Genomic DNA, 21,102 nt, shown 5'->3' on the forward strand with positions numbered 1-21,102 from the left:
AAAAAAAACACCAAATCAGCATATTAGAATGATTTGTGAAGGATCATGTGACACTGAAGACGACAGGAATAATGATGCTGAAAATGTAGCTTTACCACCACATGAATAAATTATATTTTAAAACATTAAAAGAGAAAACAGTTCTATTAAATAATAATAATATTCCACAATATTACTGTTTTTACTGTATTTTTGATCAAATAAATGCAGCCTTGGTGAGCATAAGGGACTTCTTCCAAATAAATAAAAATAAATAAATAAATAAATCATTCCACACTTTTGACCAGTAATGCACAAAAAATACTAGTACAGCCTAGAGAGAAGTAGTATGGAAACTAGCTGCATGAACATTCTTAAAAATATCTTCTTTGGTGTTCCACTTATTTAGAACTATCTGAGGGTGACTAAATGATAGATATTTCATTTTTGGCTGCACTGTTCCTTTAAAGTAAGAGATGTTAGTCAGAGTTCGCTATGTACTAAGCACTTTGTCTTTGCCATCTATAAAGCAGTGATAATTGCAAAGAGAGAACACTCAGGAGAACATTAGTGCAGCGTAAGCACCTCCCCAATAAGTCTCTAAGTGCGAGCCTCCGAGACCATATCTCTGATGCTGTTTTCAATTTTAATTTGCTTTTCTAAATGCTCCATAGAGCAGGAGCTTTGGTTAACTTCAGAGGAACATTTCTATACACACACAGACACACACATATCCCTCAGGACATGTGAAAATGATTGCCGTCTGAGCACCAGCACAGAAAGAGAGACTCCTCACCTCCTCGATGTCGTTATCCAGGGCGATAATGGCGAGGGGGGTGGAGAGATTGGCACTGCTCGAGATAGTTGTGCCCAGCGGAGCAGACTCAGAGATGAATCCATGATAAGTGGCCACCTGGAAATACGGCGCCTGATTGTTCTCATCAAGCACCTCAATGTGGAGATTAGCGAACACCGGGAGAGGGTGTCCGTTATCCTGCTCTGCCTAGAGAAAAGAATGCCATGAGTTGAGAGATTCTGACTCTAAGATGGGATACTGGTGTGAAACACAGCCTTTTTGGATTATGGCATGCTGCACATATTAGAAGAGCAATGCGATAAGCCTCTATGGGCAAACGCGGGATTAACACTATCTACAGACTCGCCCCTCTAAATTAAATAAAGACCATGGCTGATTAATTCAGGTCATTCCCAAACTTAATTCTCTCAGAGTCTGGCATGCACCCAAGTGCTCCGAGCGCCTGAATATTTAGTGGAGTAACTATTGCTCGAATTCCTACCACACCAGCGGCATTCACTTACAAGACTTTCACCTATATGAAACTAAAATAAAAAATTAATTTCTGAAAATTCTGAACAGAGGTCTTTGGATTAAAATGTCATGGATTTTCAAAACTGCATGGCTTAATGGCTCCATGCAGATCTAAAAGAATGCTTGTATTGTTAAAATGCCACACTTTTTAAAGTTGACTGAATACTGTACTAAAAGTTTCCAGCCAAAATGTATTCTAGTGTGGCACAACAGTAATTAGTGTAGTCTGATTACAACACAAATGACTCTAATAAGTCAGCTTGTTTTAATGAATTAAAGACATACAGATTTATAAACTGTGAAAGTTAAATCAGTTTAGTTACTGACTCATTGTTCATATTACATGTATGCCACACTTTCTGAAGTTGACTAAACACCACACTAAAATAACATTGCTAGTGAATCTACTTAACTCTAACGAGTCAGTTCTTTTTTTAATGAATCAAACAGTTGCAGGGTAGCACTTTATTTTACAGTCCTGTTCCTCATGTACATACTATGTACTTACTACAGTAATTAAAATAACTATGTAATAACTAGGTACTAACCCTGAACCTACCCCTAAACCTAACCCTAACCCATGTAGTTACCTTGTATTACCAGAACTTTCTAAGATAAATACACTGTAAGTACACTATAAGTACATGTAAGTACACATACTGTAAAATAAAGTGCAACCCAAATAACGAGTCAGTTCTTTTTTATTGAATCAAACACTTTTTTTTTTCACAACACATTTATTTATTTATTTATTTATTTTTAAACACAAATTAATCAAATGTTAGTTCTAATATATAGTTAGGAATAATTATTAGATTGCATTTATGCCACCTATTAAAACAAATGCAACAGGTCAATACAAAGTCAGTGCAAACAATATTATTGTTTTGTTTTTACTTAAAATGATTTATTATTGAAAGAATTATCATTTTGCCATGAAATTACATTTTCCCCTAAATATGTATACATAAAAAGTACTAAAAATAGTGATTAATGTAACTTTTAATGCAACGATTCTGAACCAGAATTGTTAAATTCTTTGCTATTACTATTTCTAGATAGACTCTTAGGTTATTGGAGACATTTAATACCATAACTGAACTGAAAAACTCCCTCCTCTTGCATGGTGTTTATAATCACATTTTGCAAACTATTCTCACTCAAACTTTTAGGGAAAATGTGTTTGAAATAAAGACAGAGAGAGCTGTTGGATACCTAAAACTGGTGACGTTGAAGTCACATGACCGTGATATAACTTGTTGATATCCAACATTTAGCTTTTGACGTCTGACAATTATATTTACCGTAGGCTTCAAAATTCATAAAAACTGTTCATTTGTGAACTTTTTTTGGTCACAGAGCTTATTTTCTGCAATAACTGCTGGAGAAATCCATCTGTAATGATGTGCATAACTAATACTTTATCAGTTTTGGTGCAGTTGACAAATATATAAAAGTTAATAAGCTGTAGGCTGCCTTCCTCAAGTATAAGTACAGATGAATTCAGTCCTGCTCTAATATGTGAGTGACTATATCTTCACTCTCACATTAGCAACCAAGAAAAATTAACTTTAGCCATTTGAGTGACAGCAAATATTTCTAGACAGCTACAATTTAGGCTGAAGGGCAAGTTGAGAGTGGCATTCTGTCAAGGAAGGGAAGACAGACTGAGAGTCAACAAGACTTGACAGAACTGTAAATATGAATGAATAGACAACATCTAGTGTGATAAACACGTAACTCATCAGAATATGATATTCATTGCATCAACTAGATTACCTCTCATGCTTAAATTGAAACCTTGCAGGCATTTCTGTGGAATGCATGAAAATAAGAAATGATGTATAATATTTTGGTGGTGTGATGTATACTTGGCTCACTGCGAGGCATTATTAAAGAAATAATTAAAGCTACAGAAATATATTATAATTCTTTCAATAAAGCTAGTCTCAGAATAGTGAATGCCCAGGTTCTGCCCACACAGACGGTTGACTGACAGTCTTATGCATACTAAACATAAAAATGGCATGTTGCTAAAGTTCTGCGTTTGTTCTAACACAATGACATTTTTAAGTGTGGCTTAAAGGGATACTCCACCCCAAAATGAAAATTTTGTCATTAGTCACTTACCCCCATGTCATTCCAAACCCATAAAAGATTCGTTCATCTTCAGAAAACAATTTAAGATATTTTGGATGAAAATCGGGAGGTTTGTGCCTGTCCCATAGACTGCCAAATAAATAACAGTGTCAAGGTCCAGAAAAGTATGAAAAGCATTGTTAGAACAGTCCATCTGCCAACAGTAAATCAGAGACTCTGTGTCTCTCCAAATCAGCGTAGAGCCATTTTTGAGAATATGAGATGCTTATGCTCTTCTGTGTCAGCCGTGCCACAAGGATGCACTGTTTTTTTTTTTCTTTTTTTTCAAATCAAAGCATAAATATATGTAGAAAATGTATCCTTGTGTCACGGCTGACACAGAAGAACATAAGCAGCTTGCGTATAGCTCATATTCTCCACGGGGAAGTCGCGGCCTAATGGTTAGAGAGTCGGACTTGCAATCCAAGGGTTGTGAGTTCGAGTCTCGGGCCGGCAGGAATTGTAGGTGTGGGGAGTGAATGTACAGCGCTCTCTCCACCCTCAATACCACGACTGAGGTGTCCTTGAGCAAGGCACCGAACCCCCAACTGCTCCCCGGGCGCTGCAGCATAAAAGGCTGCCCACTGCTCCGTGTGTGTGTTCACGGTGTGTGTGTGTGTGTGTTCACTGCTGTGTGTGTGCACTTTGGATGGGTTAAAAGCAGAGCACGAATTCTGAGTATGGGTTACCATACTTGGCTGTATGTCACGTCACTTTCACTTTCAAAATGGTACTACGCTGATGTGGAGAGACACAGAGGAAACAAATTGTTGAATAAAGTTATTTTTGTTTTATTCACGTACAAAAATTATTCTTGTTGATTCATAACGTTACGGTTAAATTGTGTTCCGAAGACGAACAAAGCTGTCACAGCTTTGGAATGACATGGGGGTAAGTGATTAATGATAAAATTTTCATTTTGGGGTGGAGTATCCCTTTAAGTGTCCATATAATTTGGGGCCACTGTATGCCTGATGCATTACAGAATCCAACTGACAGATATGTGTAAACTGATGAATTTTGGGATTCTTTCAGCGTACGGACTACGTGATTGGATTTTGAGGGGACTCAAATGGGGGCTCAGCCCCACTGCTTTTGCTTTGAAACTGAGATCTTGACTGGCAGGCTGACATGCTGTTGTCACAATAGGACTGATTTTTATCTGTGTGGTGCCTCAACTGAAATTCCCTTAGGAAAAACTCTGGAAGTTACTCTGTTGCTGATCTTACACTGATTTGCAGAGGCAAAACTACTGTACCTGGCAGTCTGTGATACAGTGTGAAGAATATCATTCATTTGATCTTGTGTACAGCAGTACATTCAATATATCCTACCCATCTAACACTTTAGTTTGGTTGTGGGAACATTAAAAAGTACAACAGATTGAATAAAATATTTCTTTCTAAAATTCAATTAAAAAAAATAATATATATATATATTATTCTTCCATAGTAACAGATGTATATTCTAGGAACAATAACTATCAATGTATTCCCATTTTTATATATTTCTTATTGTTGTTGTTGTTGTTAGACACACACACACACACACACACACACACACACACTGTATAATATCATAATAATACTACTACTATACCTGTCAGTGTTACAGTTTGAAATATATAATTAGTTTCATTATTATTATTATTATTATTATTATTATTATTATTATTATTATTATTATTATTATTAAATAAATACATACATATATACATACATATACTGTATATTTGTGTTGCTTCATATAAGCTTTACATATAGAGAATGGTCTACATATACTTAATTTGGTTTTCAGCACACTCTACGGTGTGTGGTTTTATTGCTAATGGACTAATTGTGCAACTTAATGCTGTGCTTGTTTTTCACATAATGGAAAAGGTCTAACTGCCAAATATATACTCTAGAACTGTCAGTGTGAACGACCGAGACCAACCGGCCAATGGAGTTAGTCTGGCTTGAGCAGTCACAGGAAACATGTCTCCTCTGTATATTCTACTCTTTTCAAATAAACCCTGCTACGCGCATAAACTTTAAATAGGGATAGAAAAGAAAGAGTGTCAGAAATAGCAAAAAAAAAAAGAACAAAACCTGATTTCTAAAAAAAAATACTTCTCCCAGAAATACAAATCCTGTCATCATTTACTCACCATTATTCTGTTTCAAACCTGTAAGACTTTCTTTTCACAAAGGAGTTTAACCATGTTCACGCTTCTCTTTTCCATACACTGAAAGCAGGCAGTGGCCATGGGCTGAATGCTCCAAAAAATACATGAAAGCACCAAATCTGCATGAAAGTATCATGAAAATGCTGCATATGACTAGTGCACTACACTCTTCTGAAGTCATAACGTAATCTGTACGATGAACAGACCAATAGGTAATGTAAGTCTGAAGATTTTGCAGTTTCTTGCAGCTCTCAAATTTAATTCATGCTTCTTTTGTTTTCCACAGCAGAAAATCATATGGGCTTGGAACAATGTGAGTAAACATTCTCAGGATTATCCCTGTAGTCCAATAGAACTGAATCAATAAACACTCATGAAGCCATAGCAGTATCGCTGTATGCAGCTAGTCGTGTTCTCTTTGATTCTGAGAAGAGCTACGGGGTTCAACAGCCAGTCCATGCCCACCTCACGCTTCCCAATGTGAAAAGGCTGACGGCATGAACAGTGTTCTTTATGGATCATCACCCTGTATCTGCACAGACTAACATTCTAGACCCTGATGTTCAGTTTCTACACTCATGAACATGCTTGGCTCAATTCCATAATTTCCCCTTCTGAGATCTGCATCATTTCTAGTTATGTGGTACATTTTCATACCCCTGTCATATATGTCTTAACAAATTGGAAAGAAAATTAAAATCATGATTCACAATGATAGAAATCATATCAGATATTGTTATCATATTACAATTAAGCTTGAACATATGAACCATGTCCAGGGTGCCCAGACATTTTTTTTTAACTAATAAATGTTCATAATCACTACAAATTTCATAGCTATCCATGATAACTGGATACATTTATTTCTAAATAAAGTTATAAACATAAGCATTAGGGGTTTTTTTTCAGTCTTTTAGAGAATAATTGAGAAAAATATGTAAAAATGTCTATGATCTTTCCATGACTGTATATGTATGTATGTATGTATCCATAACAATAATAATGAGATTTCTTTTTTTTTTATTTACTGTTGTTTGACATTTAATTTTACTGAGCTTCCATTCATTCATTCATTCATTCTTATTTATCATAAATAATGTTTTTTTTTTTTTTTAATCTCCTGATGTTTCACATTTAATTTCACAGATTTTCCATTCATTCATTTATTTGTTTCTTTTATTTCTTTTAGTTAGTTATGGCTGGTCCGAATACCATTTTTTTCAGCTTTCAAGCTTCGGTAGTAATCAACACCAAATATTCGAAGCTTCGGAGGGAGGGAGGGGGCTGAACATATTCTTTTCTCAACACCGTGTCTACACTGGATGTGGCGCGGCGTGGCGGGATAAATTCCTGACAGTTCATCCAATCCACTTCACGAGTGGCGGGTTGCTGCAGACCCAAGGGAAAAAAAGTGTCTTGCAATGTCTCGTTTTGGTGCAATATGGGCACGTGACACATTCCTAATTAATAAACTTTTAATAAACTACAGAACAGAGCGAGCCGTAAGTGGCGCACCTCACACGGACAGGGCTTATAAGCTCAGAGAGCAGACACTGCACTAGTGATACAAAACACACAGGTCTGTTAAGAACAATACTTTTAATATAGACAAATTATTATTATTATTTATGTTTTTTTTATGGCTACTGTATTCGCAAGTATTTTCCAAGCGAATTAACTACATGTACCATGTGTAAAATTACTGATTAACATGACGGATAAAAGCAGGTGTTTTTGTTTATTTATTTTTTTACACTAACAATATACTATAGGCATACTACTTACAGAAATTAGGTGATTTTTCTAACTTGATGTGAGTTCATAGGCCTACATGATTGTCAAGAAAATCAGTGAAATATATATATATATATATATATATATATATATATATATATATATATATATATATATATATATATATATATATATATATATATATATATATATGTATATGACATTTAATTTCACTGATTTTCTTGACAATCATGTAGGCCTATGTACTGTATGCCCCCCACCCCCCACGCCTATGTTTGACATTTAATTTCAGGGATTTTCCTTTCATTTATTCATTTATAATATGAATCATTTTGTTGTTGATGTTGTGGTTATTACCTTGATTACCAAGTCCAAATGCTGGTACTGTTCCCTGCTGATGGGTTTCAGGAGTTGAAGCTCAGCTGTGGTTTGATTCAAGGAGAAATACTCTGCATATGATGCAGGTTTGCCTAGAAAAACAGAAGACTGAAGAATAAATGAAGCAATTCATAAGACGAATGACTTGCATTCAAGAGTTCGGCACTGAACATAATAACTCACCAGGGCACCATGGTTTTGAGGCTTATTCAGTAACGTATTCATTTTCATAGACATACTTCAAACAGAAAGGCAAAATAAACCCACTAATGCACTTCCTCTATAAATAGTGGCACACAATATCGAGTGCTTTGTTGATAGTTAAAAGCATAAGGCTGCTATTGCCGAGCCGCACTGCTATGACCTACAATATGTTCTGACATATCCCTGACTGGAGGTCTAACCATTCTGGTGGTGCGCTTTAGTTCCTCGGCTCAGGTCGCGAGCACCGTTGTTCCCTGAGCCCGCTGCTGCACTTCCAGGTTTCATCTCAAAGCACAGTGGGTGGGCGCACCTTGCCCGCGGCATAAATGCATTTGACTCCCGCTGAATTTCCGACCCACCGCTCCGCTTTGCCTCGCTTGGAATACCACTGTTTCCTGCACAGTGTGGCCTTGTATGCTGGTAGCGACTCAATATAGAGTACAGAGAGCCTGACGGGAACTTACCGATGAGAATGGAGTACAGGATTCCCGGGCGGTCTGATGGAGGCTGGATGTTTCTGTCTTGATCCACAGCTTGAATGGGAGGAGTCACGTTGACAGGGTTTACTCGGCCCTGGAAAAGAGAAATAGAGAAGATTGCATTATTTTCACTGAGAGAGAGAGAGAGAGAGAGAGAAAACTTTCTGGAAATGTTCACTTAGTATTCATGTTGATTTTGAAAAACTTGAAAAACAAGAAATGGTGTAAATATAATGACTTGATAAATATGCAGGTAAAAAAAACAAAAACAAAAAAAAAACACTATGACAACATGTGAGCTTCTTAATATTTACTTACATATAAATAGTTAAGTAAATATTTAAAGTACTGCTCCGGCTGGGTTTTCATGGTATGTGTGTGTGTGTTCACTGCTGTGTGTCTGCACTTGGATGGGTTAAAAGCAGACCACAAATTCCGAGTATGGGTCACCATACTTGGACACACTTCACTTCACTTTACTTCACTTCCTTTAAAAAAAAAAATTCAAGATTAAATTTTTTTTAACAAACGACATGAAATATTAATTGAGAAAACACTTTTTTTTTTAGGACTTTTTAAAATACTTTTTTCATACATGATGGTTGCACTACATGACTTTGTTGGTCACATAACATGAGACAATTTATTACTACTAAAATTTTTAATAATTTAATAATTTATTTGATAGTAATTTATTTATTTATTTGTTTGATAGTTTGTTTGATAGTTTGCTTGTTTGTTTATTGTGTTGGTTGCACCACATAAACAAGCCACATAACTAAAACAAACAAACAAATAAATAAGATTATGCCAATATTATGCTAACTATTTCAGTTTTCAAGAATGCCATCCTTTTTAATTAGTTTTTCTTCATTATATTATCATGACAAATTATATCAGAAATATACATTTGATATCTACCCCCCCCCATGTCAAAATATCAAATTTAGAAATTAATATCATACTCAGAATAGGTGTAATCAACTTAGTATAATGGTATTTATGCCATTTAATTGCAAAAAATAAAATATATATATTTTTAAATCTATTTATATGTAGATGGACAAGAAGCATCAGTGACCAATTTGTCATTTTTCCAATTAGAAGACACAAAGCATTTGGACAATGCACACATGGACTAGTAAACAAGTAAAATAAAAAAAAAGAAGAAGATGATACAACATAATACAATGATACAAGATAAACAATAATGACACTTTATTTCTCTGTTGTGGCACAGTAGCAATAAAGGCATTTTGGTGCTGTCATGTAACGTCATCGCAACATGTGCATTTGCAAATTTAGAGGAAAGCAGATGGTGAGGGGAGATCCACGCCACATAAATTTATCAGGGAACAAAGTGGCAACACAATGATCACATGTGAGAAGCTGCATCAACATTCCTGTCACTTGCTGCAAATGAGCTGCAGATGTTTGTCTGCAGAATTCAAGGCCACATTTCCCCTCTCTTGTTCATGAGCTCCAGAGACCCATCTTCCACATTTCCTGTGCCTGAGGGATAAGTAAATCTCCCCCTGCCTCTCTCTCTGTCTCAGCCATAATATCACCTGTCAGTAAATATGCTCATCTATAATTCAAGCCGCCTCTGGAAAATGACAGTGTTACAGTTAGTGGCGTGGGTGAACTCAGAGACGCCTTGGTGAAAATGATGCTGCCAGAAAACAAAAAGCTGCTTTTGCAAGTCAGCAAAGAGCAGGGAGAAACTAATCCTCAAGACAGCTGTGCCAAAACTCTCTTCTGAAAGAACATTTGTCCATTTGGGTGGCAGGATCTTGAGACGAACACTGACAAGCAAAATGCCTGACACAAGCTTAAAGTCGTGGCAAAACTGAAGTAACTTGAGATCTTTTCTTCTTTCTACTGTGACGTATATCCGAGGGCGGGGACTTGGTTCTGTTCCTCAATTTGGCAGGTTACTTTTTGTAAATTATATTCACTATATTCACAATTCTTGGACAAGTTCATTTAAGCTAAATCTAACCAGATTTAGTGCAAATACTGAACTTATGAGTCATCGTGATATATTAAATAAAGCCTAATTGCACAGCATCTGTGCATATCTAGCTTACTTGAACAAACCCGACAAATAACGACGTGGTGGGCGCACTGGTTTCCTTTGCATTGAAGCAATAATGAAGAGTCGAAAAATGACTTAAGACAGAACCCATTATGATCAAGTGATGCTGTCTACAATGGATGTGGTGCGACAAATCCCAGACAGTAAAATGATGCCTTGTTCTATTTATGATTCACTGACACAAAGTTCAAGTGATTTGCAATGCCCGGTTTGACACATCCAGTGTGGAGAGCCGCAAGCTGTTGGTTTATTTCTGAATTTTTTTTTTTTTTTTTTAGCAGCCAATTTAGCAGCCAAATTGGCTTATGGGTGAAAAAGTTAAATTCAGATCCTGATAACCAACATTCTTCAAAATATATTTTTTTTGTGTGTTCAAAAGCTTAAAGAAATTCATACAGTTCTTTAATCGGCCATTGTGACCCCAAACTCTCTCACAGAAGAAGAAAGCCATTATGTTTACAAATGTGACAATGATCGCTTATCAGCAGAGGTGTAAAGAGAGCCCGAAACTGTACTTGAGCAAAACACTAGACTACAGAAACCTTACAGCAAAAATTACTCCATTACAAGTTACAAGTCACCAATTCCAACATGACTTGAGTATCTGATTTTAACAGCACTTAAGTATTTTTACTCAAAAGATCACTCAACGATGCACTAGTCCTCAACACTCAATAGACAGCACCTCAATACCGCAATAAAACAAGTTAAATGTCAACAAACATCAAAGTCTCAGAAAAGCTCAAGTACTCAGAAAGGGAATAAGTAAACCAACATCCTTCAAAAAGGTCCCAGCCATGTCCTCATTTTATATTTCAAATGCATGAGATTTATAACTACCTACTAATGCACTTATGGTACATTCAAGTAAAGTAGCCTATTTCACTTCATTAATAGCAAAAATAAAAAGATACAGAAAAATCAAAGCCCCCAAGAAAAATATAACAATTAATTTGCAATAATAAAAAAACTCATGAAAAAAGAAAAAAGTGTCATGTAAAATGTAACAAGTAATTGCATTACTTATCACAGATGTAGTGGAGTAAAGAGTACTGTCCATATATTTATAAAAAGATGCACCCAAGTAGAGCGTAAAAGTTGGTAATATCTTTGATACTCAGTAAAGTAGCCAAAAAGATACTTAAGTACAGTAACTAATTACACTGACTAGAATAGTTTATACCACTGCTTAACAGGATCAACTAAACACTGGAATTTGAAAAGTACATTAAGTTCACAGCACAGACTCTTGATGACTGATGAAATTACAGTAATTTATGCCTCAAAAGATATAACAGTAAGTTTTTACTCACTAATCTGAAATGAAACATCATCGCGAATTATGAATGTGACCTCCGGGGGGCTAAGCTGGGAGACACAGCAATTAGCTTCCAATTTCAGTGGCAAAGAAATTTTTCAGTTGCAATATTATAAAAAATAAAATAAATAAATAATAATTGAATTAAACATTAAATTTTGAAGTAGGGATACTGAAACTGTTCTTCTGTTTCATTGCTTTAGGCACTCTTATTTTTAAGAGTACAGGCAAAAATCTAAATGTGGCATTGCTTAGAAACGTAAAGTAGCACACATATTCTCAACAAGCCACAAATATTGCACACATTATGCACCAAAGTACCAGGCATAGTTTTAAAAAAGAACACTACTGAAGAGAACATCGATTTACAGAACTGTGAGTCTATGAAACATTATAAATAAACTCCAAAATACACTGCAAATTACAAACACCAAATTCAACGAGGAAAGATAAGATTCCAGACCCAAAGTTAATTTTTCATTTCAACAGAACAGAACACGCTGCCCAGTCTTGGCTATGCTGCATAAAAATGGTAACTGGACAAACAAAGACATGTATTCCTCCTAGACTTAATAAGCAGCAGCAGAAAATCAGCATGGTTAAGATTTATTTCTCATGGTTGCCTTGTAATTCCCAGCCCCTGCAATTATAATGCCTCTGACAGCAGTAAATCACAAGCTCGTGGGGTCTTCGCTGGGTGTGATTACCCATAATACTCCCTCAGTCATCCATTATGCACACAAATGCTGCATGTGTACAGTCCTGGGAGAAAATACTCAAGGGAAAATGACTTATTTACAGTAATATATTCGATATTACTTATGTAAGTCATCATAAGCCAAAGTAGCTCACAATTCATTTGAATTTGTCCTTGAAAAACAAAAAGAAAGAAAAAAGAAAGAAAGAAATTGTAGGCTGTAATGCAGTGAGCCTTGCTTCATATCACCTAGAGCTATGTATGTTCACATGAACATGAGTATCAATATTTTGAAATGCATAAAATTATTAAAGATAAATATAAACCACATACAATAGGCAAAATTGTAGATTTTAGAGTTTGGGACAAACTTCATAAGACATCTTTTAAACCCAACCTCCTTTAAATAGCAACACAAAAGACTGCATTCCAGTGCTGTCTTAATATTATTTATATACTTTTTGTTAATATTTTTAAAAAGCTTTTATTTTTACATTTAAATTTGAGTAAGTTTTAGCCATTTCTTTATGTTCTTTCTTTCTTTCTTTCTTTCTTTCTTTCTTTCTTTCTTTCTTTGGCTTTCATTTATTTCAAGTTTAAAAATTTAGCAATTAGTAAGTACTTATTTTATCTCAGATAGTTGTCCAGGCATTTTTGTGTATGTGCAAGTTTTTCATTGTAATATTTATATCTTATATTTATATTTCAGCTTTATTTCATTTTTATTTTTAATAGTTTTAGTTATAGTTTTAAGGTAAAACATCTTTATTCATTAATAGGTAGAACACAAATTGTGCTGTAATTACTGTAGGACCTGATCAAATACCTTTTATAAAGAAAACTAAAGTGAATTATTTTCACTAATTTGCAAAAAAAAAAAAAATATTTGCTAATTGTAGAAACAGACAACAAGAGTAAATTTCGGGGCTCCATATTGTGTTAAAGATTAATTTTGTTATTATATATTGATAATTCCAGAGCAAAATGGATGAACCTTGTTTGAATCCAGCCACTGTAAAAATACAGATATACACACAAATATTAAGTTGCATAACAATGGCAAAAATGCAAATTATTAAACTATATTTTGTTGCTTTCATATATCATATATGTGGCCATAAAGTTTTTTTTCTACTTTTTTTTTCTCTCACAGTTATTCCGGTACCCAAAGAGAATGGGAGTTTGGTCTCATTCAACAGCTACACAATAGCGTTTTTTTTTCAGCCATTTTTCCTAACCTGACATAGGTTGACAGCCAGTAATATTAGTGACTGACAGCAGAACAATAACCCGCGACGCAAGCTCTTATGTCACATGTATGTCAGTGACATGACAGGCAGCTAATTGTGGACTGTTGTTCTGTTAATGCAGCACTTATCAACTGAACACACTCTAAACATTCAGTCATGACCCTTGAAAATTGCAGGTAGTCACTTTGGTTATAGAATTTGGTTGTCACTTGCTTTCATAACTGAACTTTATATGAGCCAAACTGTATTTAGCTCTTCTAACAGTACTGACAGGTGTATAGTGGCCCATAGCATACCTAACTGAATGCTAACACTTTTCCCTATACAAGCTCATGCAACTGTCTGCTGAAAAGTGTCATAATGCAATTCAGAATGTAATGCAATTCTCAGCATTACCATATTTGGTGCTATAGTAGGATTTAATTCAGTTTTTGTTGTCGAATCAACTACTGTAATGGTTGCACAACAGTTTGAGAATCTTATAAACATACACTCAGTGTTGAGGTTAACGCATTACAAGTAACACATAATCAGATTACTCTTAAATTTACAAGAAAATACCTGAGTTACTTTTTTTCAAATTAGGCTTATTAATTTCACGTTTGGTGTGAAAGTTGCCAAAAATTATATTGGCAAAAAAAAAAAAAAAGTCACCAAAAATATTTGGCAATATTATATTTTTCAAATTTTCTTGAAATGAAAAATATAACTTCTGGATTTTTTGATATTAAAAAACAAATAAGCAAGCCCACCCAACTGACAAAAAGTAATGCAAAAGTACTCTTGCTCACCAAAGCTGTATTTATTAAATAATTATTTAAATTCTAATAAACTGTTTTCTGTTTTAATATGTTTTAAAATGCCATTTATGCCTGTGATGGCATATCAGAATTTTTATCATTACTCCACACATGTTCCTTCTAACATGCTGATTTAATGCTTAAGAAATATTTATTTTTATTACCAATGTTGTGTTGCTTATTTATAACCCTGAGTCGACAATGTTTCTGGCCTAAGTGCCCAGGGGGGTGAGATGAGCTCGGTCCATATGGGATCTTTGAACTGGATCTTTTATTACAGCAATTAATGAGGAACGTGATTCATTACTGGCGTTTTATTAACCTCCCACCATGAGCTCCCAACAGTGGGCTGCTGAAGAAATAAACTGGTCAAATCACCAAATTAGAATATCAAAAAGTGTTGTCATCCCTGTTCGCTGCCCTTTAGATAAGACTGGCCTGAGTCCAGGATGGTTTTCCACAGAGAGTCCACATGCACCATCTACTCCAATATAACACATTCAGACCCATGTTGGGATTAAAAAAAAAAAAAACTTTTAATAATCTGTCTGTTGCCTGCAAAATAAAAGTTTACACTGTAATTTTTTTTTTTAATTATTTAAATAAAGTTATTAATAAAATTATTTATTCTTGTTTTATTGTCTCCCAGTAAATTAATGACCATTTTTAAATTCATGATGTTGATGTTATAAATAATAAATATATATACAATTATAGCATATACAATTACTATATGGATAGGGTTAGGGTTTGGTTTAGAGTTACTTGCATGTAATTATGCATCATTTATTGTTATTATAATAGTAAGTATATGTAACATTTAACAAGGACACCTTTTAAAGTGTTACCAAAAAATACATACACTCACTAGCCACTTTATTAGATACACATTGCTAGTACTGGGTTGGACCTTCAGAACTGCCTTAATTCTTGGTGGCATAGATTCAACAAGGTGTTGATGATTTTTGTACATATTGACATGATACTGTAGCATCATGCAGTTGCTGCAAATTTGTCAGCTGCACATCCATGATGAGAATCTCCCGTTCCACCACATCCCAAAGCTGCTCTATTGGATTGAGATCTGGTGACTGTGGAGGCCATTTGAGTAAAGTGAACTCATTGTCATGTTCAAGAATCCAGTCTGAGGGGATTTAAGCTTTGTGACATGGTGCATTATCCTGCTGGAAGTAGCCATCAGAAGATGGGTACACTGTAGTCATAAAGGGATGGACATGGTCAGCAACAATACTCAGGTAGTCTGTGGTATTTAAACGATGCTCAGTTGGTACTAAGGGGCCCAAAGTGTGCCAAGAATATATCACAGACACCATTACACCACCACCACCAGCCTGAACCGTTGAGACAAGGCAGGATTGATCCATGCTTTCATGTGCACCCTATCATCTGAATGTCGCAGCAGAAATTGAGACTTATCAGACCAGGCAACGTTTTCCAATCTTCTATTGTCCAATTTTGGTGAGCCTCCGTTTCCGGTTCTTAGCTGACAGGAGCGGCACCTGGTGTGGTCTTCTGCTGCTGTAGTCCATCTGCTTCAGGGTTCGATGTGTTGTGCGTTCAGAGATGGTATTCTGCAGAACATTTTTGCAACTAACTGTAAATTTAATAACTATTGGACCATTCTCTGTAAACAGTCTGGCAATTCTCCTCTGGCATCAACAAGGCATTTTTGCTGATCACTGGATATTTTCTCTTTTTTGGACCATTCTCTGTAAACCCTAGAGATGGTTGTGCATGAAAATCCCATTAGATCAGCAGTTTTTGAAATACTTAGACCAGCCCACCTGGCACCACAACCATTCCATGTTCAAAGTCACTTAAATCCCCTTTCTTCCCCATTCTGATGCACCACATCTAGATGCCTAAATGCTATGTGCTGCCATGTGATTGGCTGATTAGCAATTTGTGTTACCAAGAAATTACCAAGAACCAAGAAACAGGTGTAACTATTAAAGGGTTAGTTCACCCAAATATTAAAATTATGTCATTAATGACTCACCCTCATGTCGTTCCAAACCCGTAAGACCTCCGTTCATCTTCGGAACACAGTTTAAGATATTTTAGATTTAGTCCGAGAGCTTTCAGTCCCTCCATTGAGAATGTATGTACGGTATACTGTCCACGTCCAGAAAGGTAATAAAAACATCATCAAAGTAGTCCATGTGACATCAGAGGGTCCGTTAGAATTTTTTGAAGCATCGAAAATACATTTTGGTCCAAAAATAGCAAAAACTACGACTATATTCAGCGTTCTCTTCTCTTCCGTGTCTGTTATGAGCGCGTTCACAATACTGCAGTTTAGTGATATCCGGTTCGCGAACGAATCACTCGTTGTAACCGTATCTTCTTGAACCAGTTCACCAAATCGAACTGAATCGTTTGAAACGGTTCGCGTCAACAATAAGCATTAATCCACAAATGAATTAAGCTGTTAACTTTTTTAATGTGGCTGACACTCCCTCTGAGTTCAAATAAACCAATATCCCGGAGTAATCCATTTACTCAAACAGTACACTGACTGAACTGCTGTGAAGAGAGAACTGAAGATGAACATCGAGCCGAGCCAGATAACGAACGAATGATTGACTCGTTCTCGAGTCAAGAACCGGTTGCATAGGTTTTCGGATCACTAGTAGTGATGGGAAGTTCTGTTCTTTTCCGCGAACCGTTTCTTTCAGACAGTTCGATTCAATAAACTGGTTGAAGAAAACGGTTCACCAGTTCTTTTGCGCTCAATGTAATGACTTCATTGGCGATGACTGCCCTTGATTCAAGCCTTCGGTTTACCCCGCGCTCATAACATTAGTAATCAGTTCAGAATCAATCATCAAAAGAACCAGTTCGGTTCAGACGCGCTGTGTGTCAGTCTGAATCACGCATGCGCAGTATCATCAGCTCCTCGGTTCTCGAATCGGACGCGTCCGACAGAAATGGTTCTTGACTCGAGAACGAGTCAATCATTCGTTCGTTATCTGGCTCGGCTCGATGTTCATCTTCAGTTCTCTCTTCACAGCAGTTCAGTCAGTGTACTGTTTGAGTAAATGGATTACTCCGGGATATTGGTTTATTTGAACTCAGAGGGAGTGTCAGCCACATTAAAAAAGTTAACAGCTTAAGTCATTTGTGGATTAATGCTTATTGGAGACGCGAACCGTTTCAAACGATTCAGTTCGATTTGGTGAACTGGTTCAAGAAGATCCGGTTACAACGAGTGATTCGTTCGCGAACCGGATATCACTAAACTGCAGTATTGTGAACGCGCTCATAACAACAGACACGGAAGAGAAGAGAACGCTGAATAAAGTCGTAGTTTTTGCTATTTTTGGACCAAAATGTATTTTCGATGCTTCAAAAAATTCTAACGGACCCTCTGATGTCACATGGACTACTTTGATGATGTTTTTATTACCTTTCTGGACGTGGACAGTATACCGTACATACATTCTCAATGGAGGGACTGAAAGCTCTCGGACTAAATCTAAAATATCTTAAACTGTGTTCCGAAGATGAACGGAGGTCTTACGGGTTTGGAACGACATGAGGGTGAGTCATTAATGACATAATTTTAATATTTGGGTGAACTAACCCTTTAAAGTGGCCGGTGAGTGTATATAAATATTACACATATATTACACATACAATACAATAATACTTTTATTATGTGCATAAATACATAGATAGATTTTAGCATTTAAAACTGCAGAACCCTCTGTGATGGTGATAGAGTAATGGATGCCATCGATACATGAAACGCTAATGCCAAAAGTAGAAGATTACCTAATCATCACCATTACAGGATTTATGAAACAGCACCTGGATCACAACGAGAGCTGCTTTCTCATTTCCTTTCAGCTGTGTGGTGAAATGGGGAAAAGCCATTACAGCAAACCTGCGCGTGTATGCTCAATAATCATCCATACGTGGGAATGGAAGAGGACTTCAAATAGCCAAAATGGCCAGTAGACTCTGAAAAAAAGCTATTAATTTCTTCAGCCCTGGATCCCCTTATGTGGCATTTACACATTGGTTTCCCCAAAGGTATTTGACTTGGTAGCTGCAGTATCCATTTCAGATGGCCTACGCGGGGAAAAGATGGCAAACGCGAGACAGTCGCCACTTGAAGCTGGCCTTGCTTGACCTTTCATGTTGTGTTAGGAGTGGAGAGGCTCTCAGAGACCGAATAAAACACCTGTCAGACATGATCAGTTTGTCTAGGTGAAAGCACCTTCCACACGCGATTCTGATGTGCAGGAGAGCAGCAGATGTGTCTCTCTTCTGTAGATTTGCTGAGAGAGATGTTGTCTCTCAAAAAAAAAAAAAAAAAAAAAAAATTCAGAGAAAAAAGAGAGGATTGAGAGGATGCTGTAAATTTGAGGTTAGGTGTGTTTGCATGCATGTATATTGCAGGCAAGCTGTGTGACTTCATAATTCACAATATTTTGGTTTATGTGGAGTAATGCTAGCTAATGCTAGGTAATATGAAGGCACATTGCAAAAAATGATTTCCTAATCAGTATTCTTTTCCTTGTTATATATATATATATATATATATATATATATATATATATATATATATATATATATATATAAAATGCATAATATATATATATATATATATATATATATATATATATGAATAAGACATCTAGAAAAAATGCATATTACATATCCAAATATAATTTTATATATTGAACATTTGCCAAATTATTCGCACCATGATATATGATTTTTGTCATATCACTCAGTCGTACGTAAAGATTTCTTTTATTTCCCTCTTTCGGCTAAATTTATTCTCCAAATGTGCCATTTTTTTAATCTAGCCAGAACATGGGCGAAATAATTAAGTACATGAAGTACTTCAATTGGTCTGTAGCAGAGGGGCTGATATACTCCAGGAAGCACATCACGAGATAGCGCAGTAGGCAGTGAGAAAAAGAGAGAGAAACAGAGAGGAGTGAGGATGTGTTAAAAAGAGGAGTGTACAGACAGAGGGGGACACATGGAAGTGAAAAAGTGGCGAGCTGTGGAGTGAACTGACCACCTGAGTAATGGCACACAGAGCAGAGTGCAGCTCCTCTGACAGCTGATAAAGGCGGCTGAGCTTTAGAATACCTAATCACTGGCCACGCACAACACAGCTCCTCTAAAATGTATCCTTGGATGCATCTGCTGGCTCGAAGTCAAACGGCTCCAAATGTTAAAGTAAACATGATTTAGAGCACCTCTTTGCTCACTCTGGCTGTCAGACAAGCATGGATAGGGCAAATGGGCTGAAAGAGCAAAAGCGCTAATGTACTAACACTACCACAATGAACAAAAAGCTTTCAGCTTGCTTTTACTATGGCTGGGGAAAAGAAAATGTGATACAAAAGTTTTATGTTTTATGCAACTTCTTTTTTTTTTTTTTAGATAGAAGGTTCTGGGACTTTCTAAGCCTAATTAACAAATGAAAAAAGTGTGAACGATAAGGAAATAACTGAAAACTGAATGCTTCTGCAGTGAGGAGTAGTAGTGCTAAGAATTGTTTTCCTTGTTTAAAAAAAGTTTTCTTCAGTACGCTGTTAGCAAGCTATAAGTTTTACATTTAAATTAAGACCATTTAATCAATGAATCACTATCACCTCTCGTGTTTGAAGTGTTAAACTAATTACCTGTGAATTATCTGCCTCGTAATGCTTTTAGCTTTCCGTGCTTTCAGCACTATTAACATATTTTGCAGACTGACAGCTTGACTGTGAAAACACACTGGGTTTTATAACAAAGAAAATAGTTATTATCCATGAAGAGATTTGCTAGATTTTTATATTTGAAAGAAGAAAAGAAATATATAAATCTGAATCTCTTTAATGCAGCTTCTTTAATGTGTCCAATCAAAGTCTTATGCAACTTATCACATGCAAAACACATTTCTTTGTATTACATAAGGCTTATAACCCAGCAAAGTTATATTTCTTGAACAACCAATTGGCGCTGCCATGATGACCTCATAACTTAGTTTGTCCACGTTTTAGATCTCATTTTAAAGTCATATATTATATATTAGTCTATAAAAACAATATCAACTTAATTGTTTAAAATATCATTTAAATGTGAGTTCAAGTTCAATATGCTGTTGTTTTTTGCTACACAAATACACTCTTAAAATAAGGGTCTTTATTGGCATCTATGGTTCCATGAAGAACCATGAAGCTTTCTAACATCCATGGAACCTTCCACAAATTATTCTTTATTGTTAAAAAATGTATCTATCAAGGAAATATTTGTGTAGAATAAGACGTTCCAGAAGAAGATCTATGCCACTTGCCTTGCACAGAAGAATGGAAATTGTGGTTTGATTGTGATTGTGGCTTTATCAGTTAAAATGTTGTCCAAAAACAGTGTATGTCTTTCCATTTTATAAAACCATAATGCAACATGAATGTAAAACAATCTGGTGACTAAAGGCATCTGAATCATAGGGGGAAAAGGTTGATAGAGAAAGAAATTG

The 21,102-nt window shown here is 35.8% G+C and overlaps 1 protein-coding gene across 5 annotated transcripts in view; it reads right to left on the reverse strand.

Annotated features, from left to right (window-relative positions):
• The window catches only part of LOC109063877 (protocadherin-15-like), a 192,879-nt gene that overhangs the window by 112,275 nt on the left and 59,502 nt on the right, over window positions 1-21,102 (reverse strand). For all 5 annotated transcript variants that reach the window (XM_042735020.1, XM_042735019.1, XM_042735018.1 and 2 more), the window contains 3 exons: window positions 8,417-8,525; window positions 7,728-7,840; window positions 776-982 (listed from right to left, as the gene is read on the reverse strand). In XM_042735020.1, coding sequence (XP_042590954.1) covers window positions 776-982; window positions 7,728-7,840; window positions 8,417-8,525 — 429 coding nt within the window. The remainder of the gene's footprint in view (window positions 1-775; window positions 983-7,727; window positions 7,841-8,416; window positions 8,526-21,102) is intronic.

Source organism: Cyprinus carpio, chromosome B12 (assembly GCF_018340385.1).
Source record: "Cyprinus carpio isolate SPL01 chromosome B12, ASM1834038v1, whole genome shotgun sequence".
NCBI classification, from domain to species: domain Eukaryota; kingdom Metazoa; phylum Chordata; class Actinopteri; order Cypriniformes; family Cyprinidae; genus Cyprinus; species Cyprinus carpio.